Raw genomic sequence first — 19,233 nt, 5'->3', positions numbered from 1 at the left:
AGAAGTCAGTAAATTCGAGTAAAATCACAGGCTTGCTTATCCCGTGTGAATGCGCCACGCAAAACTCAGATGTGGGGGAGTCATTTCTAAATCACAGAGGTCCCTAGATAATACTAATCCCGTGCGAATAGTGCTTAAGACGTCATGGTTTGAAATCCTGCATGGTACGGAAGGTTCCCCTGTTAAAACCAGCACATGTCAAGGCCTGTCTTAAGCTTGCCAATGACCATTTGGATGATCCAGATGAGTCATGGGAGAAAGTCATGTGGTCAGATGAGACCAAAATATAACTTTTTGGTCATAATTCCACTAAACGTGTTTGGAGGAAGAAGAATGATAAGTACCATCCCAGGAACACCATCCCTACTGTGAAGCATGGGGGTGGTAGCATCATGCTTTGGGGGTGTTTTTCTGTACATGGGACAGGGCAACTTCACTGTATTAAGGAGAGGACCGGGGCCATGTATTGCAAGATTTTGGGGTGTATTGCATTTTATTTTAAAATAAAACATACTCTCAGAAGTGCTATTCCGCCATACATTATAGTTCTCCTTTTTAATCCGCTTAGAAAAGCGCCACGTTTTATTTTACGTCACTTGATCATTCAACTATTCGTGTAAATGTATTTAAATAGGGAAAACATGGAGGTGTTTGGTCACTTCTAACTTGATCTCTGTTTAGTACCTAATGAATGAACTGGGCATAGTGGGCTAAACTAAATGCCATCAGAATGTCACCGCGCGTCAGAGAGATTAAGTGCACGCACTGAGACGAGAGAGGTATCAAATTGTCTTAGTTAAGGGAATAACATAGTTTAATATGAAAAAGCGGTGAAGTAACCCTTTAAAGGTGCACTATGTAGTATTTTTGCAGTAAAATAACCAAAAACCACTAGGCCGGTCTTATATATTTTGTTCAGTTGAGTACCTACAATATCCCAGATGTTTCCAACTATTTGTAAATTGTGAGAAAATTGCTATTTTAACTAAGGACAGGGACGTTTCAGCATTGCATTTGAGGGAGTCGCCTGTCAATTGCGTCATATCTGCGCTACCCTCGGTTTCGGCTTTTATTTGGCAGGAGCGCTTTACTCTTAGCAGTGTGAACAAGTGAACGCACGGAGTAACGTCATAACATCGTTTTAAACACACTTAAATGTATCTAATATGATAAACAGAGCTGCATTACCTCAAAATCATAACCGGAAGAGCGGATCAGTGCAGGCGCCCAGCGACTGTGTCCCGTCCCGTCATAATAAAAGTCCCGGTATTCGCGAGGCGGGTATTTGTTTAACAATCGCTCCAGCAGCTGTGCTCTGGTCCACAACACTCGGTCCTGCTCTGCTTTAGACTACAGTAACGTTAATAACTGCATGCATGAACGTGATTTCTGCTCGAGTCCTATTTCCCACCGGCTGTGATGAGAAAACCACAACTCCCAAGATGCTGCACTCACACTTTGCGTCATCAAACAACGCATTTGTTTTGAATAGGTGCCCTCCAGTGGACGGAAAGTTGCATAGTGCACCTTTAACATGGGTATCGGAAAAAATACACACCACATACAGAGAATGTGTAAAACGGGCATAACTGACATAAAATAAAGTTACGACCAGTCTTGAAGAATTTTTTTTATGACTAACTTATAAGACTAGTCTAAGCAGTTTATGCCTGTAGAGCTTCCGTCATTTTGGCAAGCAATCAGGGTAGCGCAAGAGTGGCTGTTGCATTGGTAGCCTATCTATAGTGGTCGAACAATAATTTAAAACCAGACTGCTTAAACCTTACTTGTTAACATGATGCACAGCGGATGTGCGCCAGGATACCAGAACAGGCACGGGAAAGCAAAGAGGAAATTATTTTATCATAGTAGGTTGTTAAAATCCTAGATATGTATATGCCTCTGACAATGTTCCCCAACCTCAAACGATTGGTCTTTCGTGCAGGACAATGCTCCAATCCACACAGCCAGGCCAATTAAGGAGTACATGGAAGATAACCACCAGATAAAGACCCTGTCATGACCATCACAATCTCCAGACCTGAACCCCACTGAAAACCTATGGAATGTGATCAAGAGGAAAATGGATAGTGAACAAGCCATCAAACGAATCCGAGCTGCTTGAATGTTCGCGCCAGGAACGGCATAAAGTCACCCAGTCTTAAAAAATTAGTATTGTGTGTGATGTTGTTTGCTTTGCATTATTTGAGTTCTGAAAACATGGCATCTATCTGTTGTCATTTTCTGCAAATAAATGCTCTAAATGACAATATTGTTTAAAATTTGTAAGAAAAGTTGTCAGTAGTTTGTAGAATAAATAAAAAAGTGAATTTTACTCAAACAGATAAATAATAAATCCAGAGAAACTGCTAATTTTAGTGGTCTCTTGATTTTTTCCAGAGCTGTACACATTACGCATTCCAGCACAATTCTGAATGGTTGGTGCCTGTTTTCATAATGAGTTTTAGAATGATAAGTGTCACTTTATAATGATTTGCAGCATTTTCTCTAATGCTAGTTTACAATTGTATGAAATACCTGATTGGTAAGTGTCAATTTACCCCTACTGGTTGGTACCACTTTAATTAGAAAATTTCACTTTTTTAGTTGTGGATGTCATCAATCAATCTAAATATTTTTTATAATTACAAATGACACAGCTGAACTGTCAATCTTACGCAAACAGAAAAAAATGTGTTGAGTGAGTTATCAAAACAATGTTGTGTTTAATATGCATTCAAATACATTGTACAAATGATTTTTTTTTAAAAGACACTTACAATAATAAAAAATACATTTATACAATGGGTAACAAAGCAGATATTAAACATATGGAGAAGCCTAATGGACACTGCTTTGAAACAGGGTTTATTACATCTTCCAGGATGTAATAATCCTAGGTTGCAAAGCAACGTTTTATTAATTAATAGTTGTTCTACTGTTAATTGTGTTAACTGTTAAAAGTTACATGTTACATAATGCTCCGGTAGACAGCGGCATGTGTAAAACTCAACATTCTCTGCATCAATTTCATTGGGACATGACGCAATCCATATGCATATATCATAAGTGCCAATGATAGTGGTATGTGCCAATGTGCATAAGATGCTATGCCACTTAATGCCGATCTGCCTCTCCAGTTGTTTCAGAGATTAAGGCAATTAACAATGTTTATTATAATGTTGTTTAATTTTTCTATAAAATAAAAGATTATACATTTTTAAATGATTTGTTACATTTAATTATCCCTTAGCAGGTTTTGACTCATGAACTGGGACTTTTGAATATTCAAAACAACAGCAATTCTCCTTGTGTCATATTGCTTAATTATCATGCTGGCACTCATGTTACAGCTCCTGTCCTCATGTCAGCAAATTCTTCAGCCCAGACTAACCACAGAGCTCTGTTCTCAGATATTTAACACTGTAACCCGCCACACTGCAAAATCAGTCCTTCACGTCAGCTGATTGAGGAACATCTACACTAAATGATACAAAATCTTTAAATAGGTTTAAAGAGAGACACCCACACCTCGGTCTCATTTTTCTAAAATGCTTCCAAAGTCATACATTTTTTTACCAATTCAAAGGTAACATGATAAAGGTGGTAACAAGACTGAACAATTCTGAACAGTTGAGTAATCCTGTAAAATAATTAGATCTAATAAAAATGATAAGCAGGAAACCTCATATCAACATACATCAAGAATACATGACTCTGGATAGTTTTAAATCTCCCAAACTATAAGCTTCCACTTTCCCAAAAGCATGCTTTAAGATACTTGGGAATATAAAATGTCAAATTAATAAATTCCATTATTTCCAGCTGGCCAGTTTGAATCCATTCTTGGCATACATGTTATTTTGGGTAAAGCTGGTTCCATACTTAACACGATTATCCATCAGCTGCACAAAGTATTAGAAGTTCAGAAGTATTAGACGTTCAAAATCCCTTATTTACACCTGTTCAATTGCTCGAGGAATTCAAACACAACTTGGCCATACGCCCTGCAAAGCTGTAGCGTTATTTCTCATCCTATAAATACACTGTCTGTCTATGCAATTATTGATTACTAAAGCTGACATGTATGTTGATCGGTTTATGAGGAAGGTCAAAGTCTATGGAATTTGACATTTTACATAAAGCGTTTTCTGCTAATATCTGAAAAAATTGTATTACACGTGTAACGGTGACAGCACACATATCAGGTTACTAAGTAACGTTAACGGTTTCAAAGCTGTATTGTATACCATGGACATTGCACTACATTTCCAATTAAAATAACATGAGCCAACAAATAACAAAACGAACCCATTACATAACAGCGTCATGAAACCCCAAACAGTAAAACGGCGGGATATACACTTTGTATATTTTGTTGCCGCTTTCCATTTATAAATATATAAGAGAAGACGTAAGTTGGTTGTGTAGGCTCGCTAGTTAGCAACAAGGCTATTCGTTAGCTCAATGTAAACAACACTTTGCTTCAGCCATTATGAAAATTGAATGACAGTGGAAGCTAATTTTAGGCAATATTATAGCTCTTTAGTTTCATGCAATATTGCGGTCATAAACGGCATTTTCCAGTGATGACTTACTACGTGAAATGCGAGGCGGTGTTGATGGTTTCACAGCTGTCCTCGGATTTGACAGGTTGTAAATGAAACCGAACTTTACTTCGGACGCAAAAATAAACAAACGTTTCAGCCAATGAGAGAGCAGGATTTGCTGCCAGACCTCCGTGCTTTACGTATGAGGCGACAAAAGGGCGGGACTTACGTGGCAGCAGCGGGACAGCGCCTCAAGTTTTGGAATATAGACAGTTCACACAAAAATTGTACTTCTGTAATTTTACTCACCGCTAAGTTGTTTCTAACCTGTATGAGTTTCTTTTTTTTGCTGAATACAAAATATTATATTGTGAAAAATATCGGTTACCAGACAGTGCGGTAGTTATTGACTTCCATATTTTTTTCCTACTATGGAAGTCAATAGCTATTTACCGTCAACTCATACCGACATTCTTCAAAATATCTTCTATCTACACCTTGTGCTGCATGATGAAATGATGTAGTATTTTAGATCTGGGGTTTACAAACTGGGGTACGGGAACCCCCAGGGGTCCTCCAGATGGTCCTAAGGGGTCCCTAGAAAATTTCAGAAAATAAAAAGACAAAGCAAAAATGAATAAAGTCTACCGCATATTCTGTTTAATTTCTAAATGTTTCTCTCCTTTCTTGTCGTATAGGCTATTTTCTTTCTAGTGAGTCCTCTTTATCTTGCTTCGCTAGATTAATGCAGTACATGAGATGCTTACATACATCCATTGTGAAAGTAGCTTATACAAAATATTTTTAGTTCAAAAATTATGTTCTTCAGGTTTATACATACAACATTAAGTATAGCCAATTTATTAGGTTTGAAAACAATATTTTTCTATTTATAATTTCACACAAATTATCTAAAAGTTTAAATGTTTCTTCATAAAAATAGATGGAATTTAGGATGGGGGTCCCTCATAAAAGATTAATCGTATTTGGGGGTCCTTGGCATCATAAAGTTTGAAAACCCCTGTTTTAGATCAAAACTGTTCAGTGAATATGAATCAAATAGAACAAGCATTCAATTTAATATCTCAAATTATTTTATTGAAGGCTATTTACATTCGTTCACGTCATGGCTACACAAATGTGCAGATATCTGCAAACATGCTGCCATTACTAAATACAACATTGTCTTAAAACAGACAAAAGTGTTTTCAATGGCATTACAGCGTTGTTTATATGCGATTAATCATTTCATGATTGCAATAAAGCCAAACTTTAAAGTGAAGTGTTATTCTGCAGTAGCATTTTACTGTCCTGTCCTCCTGGAGTGTCTTTATAACTTTCAAACAGACAGGTGTTTGAGGAGGGAGATTTCTTCAGCACGCTCTGATGTAGATATCCATTAAAGAAATCTGCTGCTGATAATCTTTTCTTGAACTTCACAGCTTGAAATCCAACCCAGCCATCCTAAAAAAAATAATGTGTAGCAAAAGACAGACAACAACATATTTATAGTACAATAGAACTGAATATAATAGTAAAATACAGTGTTATATAACGGTATATCTGGTAAATTTAGTGATGTTATTGTTAACTAAAGCTAAAATAACAAAAAACTACGACTTCATTCAGCATTGTCTTCTCTTCTGCGTTTGTTTTCAAACCTCAAATAAAGATTCAACCGGTCATGAATCAGCATATTGATTCATCATGATTTGGATTGCGTGTCAAACTGCGGAAATCATGTGACATTGGCGATCACAATCATGAATCAATAAGCTGATTCATGACCATTTGAATCTTTATTTGAGGTTTGAAAACAAACGCGGAAGACAATGCTGAATAAAGTCGTGTTTTTTGTTATTTTTGTACCAAAATGTATTTTCGATGCTTCAAGAGATTCTAATTAACTAACTGATGTCACATATGGACTACTTTGATGATGTTTTTATTCCCTTTCTGGACATGGACAGTATAGTGTGCCTACACTTAGATATGCTGTCGGACTAAATATGAAATATCTGAAGATGTTCTAAAGATGAACGGAGGTCTTATGCTGTGTTCACACAGCACGCGAATGACGCGATACGCGCAAGTGATTTTCATGTTAAGTCAATGCAGAGACGCGAATAGGCATTCTGCGGTGCGATTCATGCAAATTAGGCAGCAAAGGATCACGCGAATTGAGCGTTTTGAACGCGTGATTCGCGAGAAACACGCGAATCGCTCAAGTTGAAAAATCATTTCATTTTTGGGTGAACTAACCATTTAATGCAATTATCTAATCAACCAATCACATGGCAGCAATCTCCTGAACTCCAAACTGAATGTCAGAATGGGAAAGAAAGGTGATTTAAGCAATTTTGAGAGTGGCATGGTTATTGGTGCCAGGCGGGTCGGTCTGAGTATTTCACAATCTGCTCAGTTACTGGGATTTTCATGCACAACCATTTCTAGGGTTTACAAAGAATGGTGTGAAAAGGGAAAAACACCCAGTATGCGGCAATCCTGTGGGGGAAAATGCCTTGTTGATGCTAGAGGTCAGAGGAGAATGGGCCAACTGATTCAAGCTAATAGAAGAGCAACTTTGACTGAAATAACCACTCGTTACAACCGAAATATGCAGCAAAGCATTTGTGAAGCCACAACATGCACAACCTTGAGGCGGATGGGCTACAACAGCAGAGGACCCCACCGGGTATCACTCATCTCCACTACAAAATAGGAAAAAAGAGGCAACAATTTGCACAATCTCATTAAAATAAGACAGTTACAGACTGGAAAAATATAGCCTGGTCTGATGAGTATTTATTTATGTTGAGACATTCAGATGGTAGTGTCAGAATTTGGCGTAAACAGAATGAGAGCATGGATCCATCATGCCTTGATACCACTGTGCAGGCTGGTGGTGGTGGTGTAATGGTGTGGGGGATACTTTCTTGGCACACTTTAGGCCCCTTAGGGCCTACCTGAGCATCGTTTCTGACCATATCCATCCTTTTATGACCACCATGTACCAATCCTCTGATGGCTACTTCCAGCAGGATAATGCACTGTCACACATCTCGAATCATTTCAAATTGGTTTCTTGAACATGTTCACTGTACTAAAATGGCCCCCACAGTCACCAGATCTCAACCCAATAGTGAATCTTTGGGATGTGGTGGAACGGGAGATTCGTGCCCTGGATATTCATCCCACAAATCTCCATCAACTGCAAGATGCTCTCCTATCATTATGGGCCAACATTTCTAAAGAATGCTTTCAGCACCTTGTTGAATCAATGCCACGTAGAATTAAAGCAGTTCTGAAGGCGAAAGGGGGTCAAACACGGTGTTAGTATGGTGTTCCTAATAATCCTTTAAGTGAGTGTATAATAACACTGGGTATCTGAGTACCCAACCCAGCTGTCTCCCCTTGACAACAGTCATGCCCCTGACAGTTATATATCTTAATTTTAACTGTATGCGTCCACTGGCATCATATGTGGTACAACTGCTTTCAAATTAATTTTCTATGGAACCAAAAGGGCATTAAGAGCAGAACAGTGCAATCTTTAAAAAGATGGGAAAATCTGAAGTGGAAAAAGTCAGTGTCCAATCGATCCACATCACCATAGTGCCACCATAGTGGCAGGCCTCTGGTTGATTAGTATTGAGCATATTTCTTGTGTGTGTGTGAACATTTCCAAAATTCAAGTGCATACCTTGCAGCGAACGAGTAGGATATTGGATTCTTTCTGATAATGGACAGACCCTGGTACTGCAGATATATACGGAGCAGCTGCAAAGACAGGTGAAAGAAAGTGTGATCACTTTTATTACTCTTTGTGTAGTTAGTTTCAGTCCTATAGATTGCTTGCTTTGCTCCAAAACAAGGACTTAAAAGGATAGTTCAATAAAAATTACTGATTACATGATTTACTTACCATCAAGCCACCCTAGGTGTATATGACTTTCTTCTTTCAGATGAATACAATATGAGGAATATTAAATAATGTCCTGGCTCTTCCAAGCTTTATAATGTCAGTGAATAGACAGAGGACGATATTTTAAAGAAGCACTTGGTAACTTTTGCTCTCGGGGTCCCCCTACAGTTGGGAAAAAATATTGTCCTCTACTACTGTCGTAAACTCTGTCCTCCTACATCAGGGGATGCGTGCATGCATTTGTTGACATGACAACTATGATAGCCCTGAACTATTGATGAGCGAGTCATCTCATAACCAGCGGACCCCGTATGTCTATTTAATGGTCGCGGGTGTGGAGCGGGTTGTAAAAATATATACAATGGTGCGGGGCGGGCCAAATAACTTCATAAAAGCACGACCTGCAGGTTGGAAAAAAGCCGAACCGCGCATCACTAACAGTTACCCTGAACACTACAGGAGGCATTCACATGCAGTTGTTCTGCTTGCGTTGCGTGTGAAGTGTCTTCATCCCAACTACAGTGGCATATGTTTCAGCATGTCATATGAATATAATTTCATCTGTTTTATTTTTTTCAAACGCCAAATGATCGTGCTGCTCTCATTTACAAGCCAGCGTCATTATAGTAGCCTAGCTTATCTATTGATACCGTTTTACAGAATCTATGATACTTCAATTCAATGTTTGTGTGGTAGGTAATAAACATAGTAAGCATGACAGCCAAGTCAGCATCGGTCGGGCACGCCTCCTTCAGCTCACGCCAACGAGCAAACGCTGGTCCATTGTTGATCCTCGTCCTGCCTTTAATCCCATCACTTTTTCGTTTCCTCTTATTGCTTTTCTCCAACAAAACCTTTGCTTTCTTATTTTTCTGTGCTGCTTCGGACATGACTATAACATCTGACAAACAAACGATAGTTGGGCTCGTACGTCCGAATGTAAGGAAGTGGGGGTGGACTTCGAAACCCGAAGTTTAAAAGTATGATTAAAAACGATACAGACCCCATCAGGCTATGGCAGACGTGTCATTCAACCTATTGTAAGTCGATTTATCATCACAAGAGTCTTGAAAATATATTATGAAGGTTGAAAAGTTACCTAGTGCTGCTTTAAAGCCCAAGAAAGTGCATCCATCCATAATAAAAGATATCCACACAGCTCCGGAGGGTAAATTACATTTACATTTAATCATTTAGCAGACGCTTTTATCCAAAGCGACTTACAAAAAAGGGGAGAGTAATAGAAGCAACGAAACAGACTAAATAAAAGCCTTCTGAAAGATAGCAATGCGTTTGTGTGTGTAAGCAAAATATCCATACTTAAAACTTTTAAAACTACAATAATTTGCTTCCAGCAGACTTATGCTAAAAGAGTAACCCCTGACACTATGTAGGACACCTCTTGCGGTTCAAACAAATAGAGCTGGGCAACAAATTCAAGCTCCTGTTCTCTTATATCAAAATCCTCAGACATTTCTCTTTAAAAATTCTGGTTTTACACTTCTAATTCATGACCAGTGATTTGTTTTGCTCTATCATCTGTGCTCCCTCGTTCGAATATATTTTTTAATATATCTCTGATTGTATTCGTCTGAAAGAAGAAAGTCATATACACCTAGGGTGGAATGAGGGTGAGTAAATCATGGGGTCGTTTTAATTTTTGGGTGAACTATCTCTTTAAATTGTTACAATGTCACATCATCATCTTGGTTCAGTTCGCTTTTGGAAGGCAACATGTCACAGCCCACCCAAAATGTGTTCATGCAAGTCACATGTAGAACTTTCCTCTCATTGGTACTCTCAAGTGCAGCTGTTCATGTTCCGGAATTACGCTTAAAGTGTTCATCCACCAAGATACATATGAATTAAATTAGATAATTATTGCCAAGTACATGGCAAGTACATCCCAATTACATGCCTAGTTTTCGACAGAAAAGCTCCAAATGAGCCAGGTGTGAAAACGCCCATAGTCAATTCCACAAAATCACCATAAGCAACTCTGGTTACCTGTAAACAACACATTGCATTTGCCAACAAAGTCCAGAAGTTTGATGGGATTGCCCAGCCACATTGTTTTCAAAGGAATCTGATGAGGCAAAACAAACACTGTGTTTAATTTTTATTCAAGCAACTGAAGTAGATGCAAGTTTCTTAGCATCTCTTTAGTCCTACCCGAGATCCAATAGCTCGAAACAGCCGATCAATGTAGTCACAGCTGTGCTCTTCCCATATTATCCAGGCCATTCTGGAACTGATTTTGGGGGCTGAAGTAATATAGATGGTTGTTTAATGTTTGTTTTAACGTTATTTCCACATGGTGATCTTAACTGCTACAGAATTTGCTGATACTCTGTTTCGGTCAATACCTCATAAACACACTTACCAAACGACACCCCCTCCTTAGGTTGCTCCTTTCTGTTTGCTATCCTTTCTGGAAGATGTTTTAGAGTGTCCATCAACTGTTGATTTAAGCATGAGACAGGAGTTTTAAAACAATTATGTAAATCATTGCCAAGCAGTGTTGTTGTCACAAAAGCAGAGTGCATAACCAAACCCCATTACATACTGTAAATAAGTTAATCATTCCTGCAGCTCAAACAGCAGAGCACAATGCCAGTAGAGTTGTTTCCAAGTAAATGCAAGAACTGAACAGAGTATAAACGATATATGAATGCTACAGAATGAATAAGCATACGGTATATGAATGAATGGTATACTACCGCTCAAACTACCGTTTGTTTCTGAAATAATTATGCTCACCAAGGCTGCATTTAATTAATCATAAATAAAGGGATAAACAGACAATATTGTGAAAAATTATTATTACAATTTAAAAGATTTGAATACATTTTGTGATGGCAAAGCTACATTTTTACCATCATTACTTAAGTCATTAGTATCACATGATGCTTCAGAAATGATTCTAATATGCTGATTTGGTGTCAAAAACATTTCCTTATTATTAACAGTTGAAAGCAGTGCTGCTAAATATTTTAGTAGAATCTGTTTCAAGATTGTGTGATGAATAGAAAGTTAAAAACTGCATGTTGCATCATTATTAAAGGGGTGGTCAGGTGCCCCTTTTTACAAGTAATAAAAGTCTCTGATGTCCCCAGAGTGTGTATATGAGGTTTTAGCATAAAATATCCCACTGATCATTATTTTTTATAGCATGTTAAAATTGTCACTTTTTTGAGGGTCCCTTTAAATGCTAATGAGCTGCTGTTCATTAGGCACATCAAAAGCTTGTGTAAGCAGCTCTGATTATCTCATGCAGTCAGGCAATAAAACTGTTCAGCCTTTCATATTCAAACCGGAGTCAGACAATGATGGAGAAACTCAAGAAGAAGTGATAACATGAAGAATAAATGGTTAGTTCATAAATTTATGTAGCTGAAGTGGAGTTAACTATCTTCAAGTCATTGATTAGCGTATTCTGTCATGATAATCTCACCCTCTTTGTTGCATGTTCTCGGGTGTTTATGTAAATTTCAGGGTTAGCGATGTCACTAACCAGTGAGGAAGCTTGTGTAGTCCCTACCAGCCATTTGTTGTAGTCCTTAAAGGGGGGGTGAAATGCTGTTTTGTGCATACTGAACTTTTTACACTGTTAAAGACTTGGATTCCCATCCTAAACATGGACAAAGTTTCAAACACTAATTTGGACGTTTGATGGAGTTTTTCTGTGTCAAAAATACTCCTTCCAAAAAAACTCCACAAGTTTTTGAGAGTTTTTTTCGAGTATGGGTCCGCTTGGCGTCGACAGAGCGGAAGGTCCTTGTATGGGCCTTACGGGCTCTTCCCCCAGAAGGGTGCGCGCGCACGCCCATAAACACTCTCAGCTACAGATCCACTTGTAGTGGACAGCACATTCCAGGGCCCAGTTTATGGCCGGGCCCCTCTTTGCCCGTAACAGTGGACAAAGGTTTGCTACGTTTTGATTGGATCTAAAAAACTGATCCATTTAAATCCATTCACAACTATGTTTGGAAACCTTAAGACTGATGTAAACAACATGCATCCATCTCATACTTATTTAGAAAAATAAGTATTCTCAGTGACAGCTATTTGTAATACAACATCTTACACATAATCAGCTGTTAATGAACAAATTAATGAATGCATGACAGTTCAATCTTTTTCCAGCATGTTTGGTATCTATTTGTTTAGTATATTGCCAAGGGTATTCTGATGGTGGTTTGGAAAGTGAGAAATGCATTGATAAACTTTAAAGACACTTAAAAGACTTCTAACTGTGTACAGTATGCAAATGAGTTTCACAAGGGAAAGAAGGGTGGGCCACACTGTGTGCCTTCTCTGATGCCAGCAGCCAATAGCAACACTGGAATGGAGAAGCGCCAAATTGCAATCTACTCCTATTCGGAAAAGGATAAAGGTACCCTTTCAATAGACACTCCTTGTTCTGAGTCTCCTCATCCGAGAGACAAACAGTTCACCAAGTTCTGAGTCTGTCCGCCGAGGATTAGACTGTGACAGAGCAACCAAGTTCTGAGCCTCTGGTTTAATCAGATAGACAACACAAGATCCAAGGATATGAATCTACAGCTTGTGAGGCAGCAACAGATACGACAACGTTCTGAGCCTCCAGCCTGTGAGGAAAGAGACATCAACCAACACTACGTTCAGAGTTTTAGTCCAGCGAGACGACTACAGCACGTCCCGAGTCTCCATGCTAAAGAGACCAGAGCAGATTGACCAACTTCTGAGTGTCTGGTCCAAAGAGGCAGAAGACACACAGAGACATTTGCAACAAGGTTAAGCTCAGGAGAGCAAACCTTCATTTCAAGGTTCCTTCATCTGCGTGTTCCAGATTAAGGACCTTCTGCACCTACTTCAGGGCCTCATCTGCGTATTCCAGATTTTAGGACCCTTTGGTGCCCCAGGAGATCAGCATCCCACAGATCTTCGTGTTCAAGGCTGTTGAAACAGATTCCAGCTCCTTTCTTCACTGCACTGTCTCCCAGCAAAACCAGTGGAAGAACTCATCATCATCGGACTGCTTACTCAACCACGTGGAACGTAAATATCACTTAAAGGGGGGGTGAAACACTCAGTTTCAGTCAGTGTCATGTCAATCTTGAGTACCTATAGAGTAGCATTGCATCCTGCATATCTCCGAAAAGTTTTTATTTTTTTAATAATTATATAAGAAAGATGCGCTGTTCCGAGTCTTTCCGAAAAAAGCCGAGCGGGTGGGGGCGTGTCGTGTGAGCGGAGCTAAATAATGACGTGTGCAGCAGCGCGCTGTGTGTTGAGTCGAGCGTCATCCCTAACAGCGGAAAAAAACTTTATTCAAAATAAAAATATGGCTTTTAATCAGATACAGCCATACATCTATGATCCGGAATCAGACCCAGAGGCTGCAGTTGAACAGGAGCAGCAGCAAAAACGACTAGAGCAGGACGTCTGTATGTGGTAAGTTACAAGTTATACACTAACTATATAATATGCTTAGCGGCTTGTGTTATTTACATATTTATACTTGAATTATATCGTCGTATTTTTGTCTTTGAAGGTGTACATGTGGGAAGTGCAGTTGTGCACGTGTGTTTGTGTGTTTACGCGTGGTTTGTGTAGACAGTAAGCGGACTAAAAGCAGTCTCACTCACCCTTCTAACGTTGGGACTGCTCCATCCTTCAGCATTAGGCGATTGGGAAAATTCGGCGTCGAGCTGGGCCTTGTTTATGAAACAGTCGGCACCGAAATGCAGCGAACAGATATAAACATTCGCGCAACTCAGTTGCTGAGCCGGAAAAGCAAATTCCATCCACTGTTGCCTTAACGCGGGGTTTTAGAGAATCTGTGCAGGACTGTCTTGGTCTGGCAACCAAAAACCCACTTTTTTGGTGACATTGTTATGTGCTATGTGTAATTGTCACCTGTCCAGCATCCTACAAGCCCCGCTTTGATGGGCGTAGGCTGTTGCTTTCGCTCTCTCCCTCGCTCTCTCTCACGCGCTTCCGGTAGAATTGTCCGTAAGGCCCATACAAGGAAATTCCGCCCCCACTAACGTCAATGGGGACGCATGATCTCAAAAAACTTGCCGAAACTTATGACTAACCGGAAGTAGTATTTTTGACAAAGAAATACTCCCATCAAACGTCCACCTTAACTTTTGAAACTTTGTCTATGTTTAGTATGGGATTCCAAGTCTTTAACAGTGTAAAAAGATCAGTATGCATGAAACAGCATTTCACCCCCCCTTTAACCAAACCTCTTTCTAGAGACCTTGGCATTGTTGTATATTGTCAGTATATGATTTTGTAATTTACATTACAAGTAATATAACTGATGCTAGTTAATAACAAATAATCTTTCGTTTATTTGTTTGATACATAATAAGGGTCTTCACCTTAATTTCAGAGAAACAACAGTTTATCTTTCCATAAGATAACGTAACTCTTCTATAGCCACACTTAACTTACTCACATGTATTTTATACATTTTACGCACTTTATTCCTTTATCATTCATTGAATTCATTTAGTATTTGTTTTAATTGTTCTGTTTATCTTTTGTTAATAAAATCTATTTTATTACAATTGTGTCTTCCTTGTGCAGATAAAACAGAAAAGGCTCTACAAGTTAGAAATCTCACCAATCTTTCAGATAAATCAGCTGGACAACTCTCCCCCCTTTACATTCGTTATAAATGACTGGGCAGCCTCCTGTTCGGAGTGTTCTCATACAGCCAAGGTAAAAGACCTTGACTAGTGTCCCAAACTAAGCGGGGGAAGGTGGTCATCTGATGTACTCATAACCACACCTTAAGTGATGTGTGATCCAAAAATCACAACGTCAGTGGTGAGGTGAGTACCAATCACTTTGGGTGGACAAAAGTAAAAATCACTACACACTCGTCCGCGCAACACTTCTGTCGCGCCGCGCTCCACTTTATTCCTATTGGTGACATCAAGCGGCTTTAACGCGTCCGCATAGCATTCCAGGAAGGCAGCACTGCATTTGAACCGATTTGAACGCAGAAACGACGAGCAGCATCACAACATCACGCTTCAGTCGCATTGCAAAGTGGATCTCCACGGTCACTGCTGTCACAGGACTTCACGAAATCAACAAGAAGTGTGTTTTTGACGGAGCGGTCCAAGCGATAAAGGTTCACAGTCGTGCTTTGGAAGCAGGCGGTGAGTAAAACTGCTTCAAATGTCTATGCTGTTGGCTATCGTCGCGTAAGTAAACATCAGTAAACAACACGATCGTGTATAGTTAATTTATCAATGGAGCATGCGATGTATGGTGTGTGTATAAATACATTTGTTTAGCTGACTAATATGTCAGTTTGTTTATTGTAAAACCATCCAAACATAAACCTAGGCTAGGGGACGTTCTCACAAAGCGTGCTTCTTCATTCAAATGCGCTGACGTTACTCCATTGTTGTTGTTTTTTAATACACTATCTGACGTGCAAAACCGTTTTGCTTGCTACTGCTAAGGTTTAGTCGCATACAATAGTCCATAAACCAAATCATGTTATCATATACCACAAGTAAACGCAAATGTTGACAGTCCACTAAATACAGCACATACCACAGAGACGGACGTCCTGCTGTTGTTGCTTCTCCTGTTCAATTTATTTCAGCCTCTGGATCTAATTCTGGATCATATATCTATTAGTTGAATCTGATTGATAGCCATGGTTTATTAGAGTAACGTTTTCTTTTCCACGCATGACAATGTCAGTAGCTCCACGCTCATCATTCTTTAGCTCCGCCCACACGATACGCCTCCAGCCGCTCGTTTTTTTCCGGAAAGACTCGGTACAGCCTAACTTTCTTTTATAAATATAATACAACTAAAGACTTTTCGGAGATATGAAGGATGCAATACTACTCTATAGGTACTCAAGATTGACGTGAGATTGACTGAAACCCCCCCTTTAAAGGGTTAATTCAGCATTGCTTCTTTTCCGTGTTTCTCAAATAAAGAATCAAATCATGGATCATGATTCAGATCACGTGTCAAACTGCCAAACTGCTGAAATCACGTGACATTGGCGATACGAATCACAAATCAATCTGTTGATTCATGACCGTTTGAATCTTTATTTGAGGTTTGAAAACAAACGCGGAAGAGAAGACAACGCTGAATAAAGTCATATTTTTTGTTATTTTTTGACCAAAATGTATTGTCGATGCTTCAAGAGATTCTAACTAACCAAACTGCTTCAAGAGATTCTAACTAACTGTTTTTATTACCTTCTGGACATGGACAGCAAGTGGGCATACAAGATACACATACAAGCTCTCGGACTAAATCTAAAATATCTTAAACTGTGTTCCGAGGATGAACGGAGGTCTTACGGGTGTGGAACGACATTGGGGTGAGTCATTAATAAAAGAAATTTCATTTTTGGGTGAACTAACTCTTTAAGCTATTTCTTTAAAATAAAATATCTCCCTTTGCTTTGAACTTTGAGTGTCGTAACTTTGCAAATGTGTTAATGCTCAAACAGCAACATTACACACTAACTAAAGTTAAAAAAGTTCAATCATAATTAACCACCCTTTAAAGTCTTTACTGTCACTTTTGATTTATTTGTTGCGTCTTTGCTGAATAAGTATTATTCAGTGTTAGCCATGTTAAATGTAAATATTTATACAATAAACATAATTACATAAACATAACTACTCTATACTATAAATTATACTACAAAGACAATACATTTTTCATTACGGAAACTAAAATATGTTGTGGAAATTACCATTCTGGAACCCACAATCGCCAAAGTAGCTCCAAGCTCATCCGCAGTGCAGTTCTTTGGAACCTCATACAGCTCTTGCTGAAGAATGGGGCCCACATCAAATCTGATATAAAATAAGAGACTTGATACTTGAAAGAGAAATACACAGAAATGTTTAACAACTTATATGGAACTTTCTTATTGGTCCTGCCATGAACAATTACTAAACATGGCATTTACCTCTTAGGTCTTATTTGCATGATAGTCACTCCTGTGATGCTGTCACCGTGTAAAATCGTATGAAAGACTGGAGCAGGTCCCCGCCAGCGTGGCAACAGACTAGGGTGCACATTCAGGATCCCGCTGAAGTAAAAAAAAAAAACAAAACAAAACAACAGCTGAGATCATGCTATTAAAACATTTAAAACAGAACACAATAATTACAGAAGATCCAACCTTTTTCTTTAGTCATGCTCTGTTGCTGAATTTTCATTACTTACTGTGGCATTTTGTTGATGATTTTCTCCTTGATTAAACAGCCAAATGACACCACCACACCAACATCAAACTGTGTGCTGAAGTCCACATCTGGCCAATGGTGAAGTGGAAGTCTGTGCTGCTCTGCATACTTTCTGACTGGAGTATCTCTGGACAGCGTCACAACCTCAAGTGAATCTATGGTTTTATCTGTTATGTCATCCCTAAAACATGAAAAGAAAACTATTTAAATAAAAAAAATGCAATAGATTTATTAGCAAAAACAGTAATGCAGTTAAAAAATGGACATCATTACCGGGATACATGAAGCCGTTTCAATGATTCCAGTGCAAAATCGTCACTTCCAAAAAACAATACTCTCCAGGCTGGTTTTGAAGCTGACTGTATTTCAGTTACAAAAGATTTGTTTCCTCTTAACAGAAAGCATGTCCTAAGACGTGTGATGCAGTTGCTACAAAGTCCTTGAGACAGCAAACGTCCCCGATCTACGACTTTTAAATAGCTTAGGCTCCACATACTCTGATATAAGTTTTCATAAATGACAACAAATAGCTTTAACAGCTAGCAAAATACAACCATCACTCCTCTATTAACTGATAAGAACGCAATAGTGATAGGAATCATTCTAGCATTTAATGACGACTTCAGTCGAGATAGTCTTGACATTTGTCACAATGACGTGTCCTGATTATGTTCACTATTCCAATCCGCATTCTAATCCATTGTTCGCAAAACAGTAGATGACAGTTACAAGGTTACTTAAAGCGCTATGTACACACCGGAGCATGTGTGCGTCGCCATGTTGACGTTAACGTCATTTCCGCTATATAAAAAAAAAGATTTGTGCTTTTATTAATTCTATTTTTCAACACTTGCACAACTACCGCTTTTTTGTACTTCAAAATAAAATAAAACCACAGAGTCTGTATTTATAAAGTTATTATTGTTATTTCATGAAGAGCGTTTTTTAATCGGATCTTTTTGATGAATCGGTTCACAAAACCATTCTGAACTTCTGAACGATCGGGCTAAATCGAACCGAACTCATTAAACCGCGGACTTCGAGCCATAGACCGTAAAAACGTAACCGTTAGGTCTCAAGAGACTTGATGAGCGGTGACATATTCGTATTTCTGATCCCGGTAGAAACAAGTTTATGGTGAGAACAGAAGGAGATCTTCAAAATTGTTTATCCCGTACTGGTGTTGTGTTAGAGAGAGAAAATAAATATGTATTTCATGTATTTTTTAACGTATTGTTTTGGACACTAGAAGCTTGGATAATATACAAATAATAAAAGCTACAAAAACTTTAAAAGCTACAAAACTTAAATAGCTTACTAAGATTTATACTTGTTTTCCTTTCAAGAGTACTAAAAAAACAACAACCTTAAAACCCACCCATTCTACGATTTACAATATTGTTTAAAATCAATACATTTGTAGTTACAAATGCAAAGCATTTAAAGAATTTGAGATTTTTTTTGTATTGTTTTTTTTTAACACTGCAGATTATAGTTAGGTGATTCATGGCATACAGTA

General features: G+C 38.6%; 2 protein-coding genes across 6 annotated transcripts in view; both read right to left on the bottom strand.

Annotated features, from left to right (window-relative positions):
• The window catches only part of ppip5k1a (diphosphoinositol pentakisphosphate kinase 1a), a 50,183-nt gene extending 45,478 nt beyond the window's left edge, over nucleotides 1–4,705 (bottom strand). For all 5 annotated transcript variants that reach the window (XR_010904265.1, XM_067437420.1, XM_067437418.1 and 2 more), the window contains exon 1: nucleotides 4,599–4,705. The gene's annotated coding sequence lies outside the window, so the exon portion shown is untranslated. The remainder of the gene's footprint in view (nucleotides 1–4,598) is intronic.
• A 925-nt stretch (nucleotides 4,706–5,630) lies between these two features.
• Nucleotides 5,631–18,567, bottom strand: mtfmt (mitochondrial methionyl-tRNA formyltransferase). The gene is made up of 9 exons (XM_067437417.1): nucleotides 17,988–18,567; nucleotides 17,695–17,895; nucleotides 17,435–17,557; nucleotides 17,216–17,318; nucleotides 10,859–10,934; nucleotides 10,648–10,739; nucleotides 10,483–10,561; nucleotides 8,254–8,330; nucleotides 5,631–6,014 (listed from the first exon to the last, which is right to left on the bottom strand). The coding sequence occupies exons 1-9, from the start codon at nucleotides 18,206–18,208 to the stop codon at nucleotides 5,823–5,825; spliced, it is 1,164 nt and encodes a 387-aa protein (XP_067293518.1). The 5' UTR covers nucleotides 18,209–18,567; the 3' UTR covers nucleotides 5,631–5,822.
• Between the last annotated feature and the right edge of the window lie 666 nt (nucleotides 18,568–19,233).

Source organism: Pseudorasbora parva, chromosome 1 (genome assembly GCF_024679245.1).
Source record: "Pseudorasbora parva isolate DD20220531a chromosome 1, ASM2467924v1, whole genome shotgun sequence".
Classification (NCBI taxonomy): domain Eukaryota; kingdom Metazoa; phylum Chordata; class Actinopteri; order Cypriniformes; family Gobionidae; genus Pseudorasbora; species Pseudorasbora parva.
The sequence above is the reverse complement of the archived record's forward strand: the minus strand, read 5'-3'. Positions and strand labels throughout refer to the sequence as shown.

What these genes read in the sequence shown, in the direction of transcription:
- mtfmt (XM_067437417.1), bottom strand. Translation starts at nt 18,208, where the DNA reads ATGTGGAGCCTAAGCTATTTAAAAGTCGTAGATCGGGGACGTTTGCTG. An exon ending in ATCATCAACAAAATGCCACA is followed by an intron (nt 17,558 to 17,694) that starts GTAAGTAATGAA and finishes TTTTTACTTCAG; the next exon opens with CGGGATCCTGAATGTGCACC. An exon ending in TCCTACTCGTTCGCTGCAAG is followed by an intron (nt 6,015 to 8,253) that starts GTATGCACTTGA and finishes TATTTTTTTTAG; the next exon opens with GATGGCTGGGTTGGATTTCA.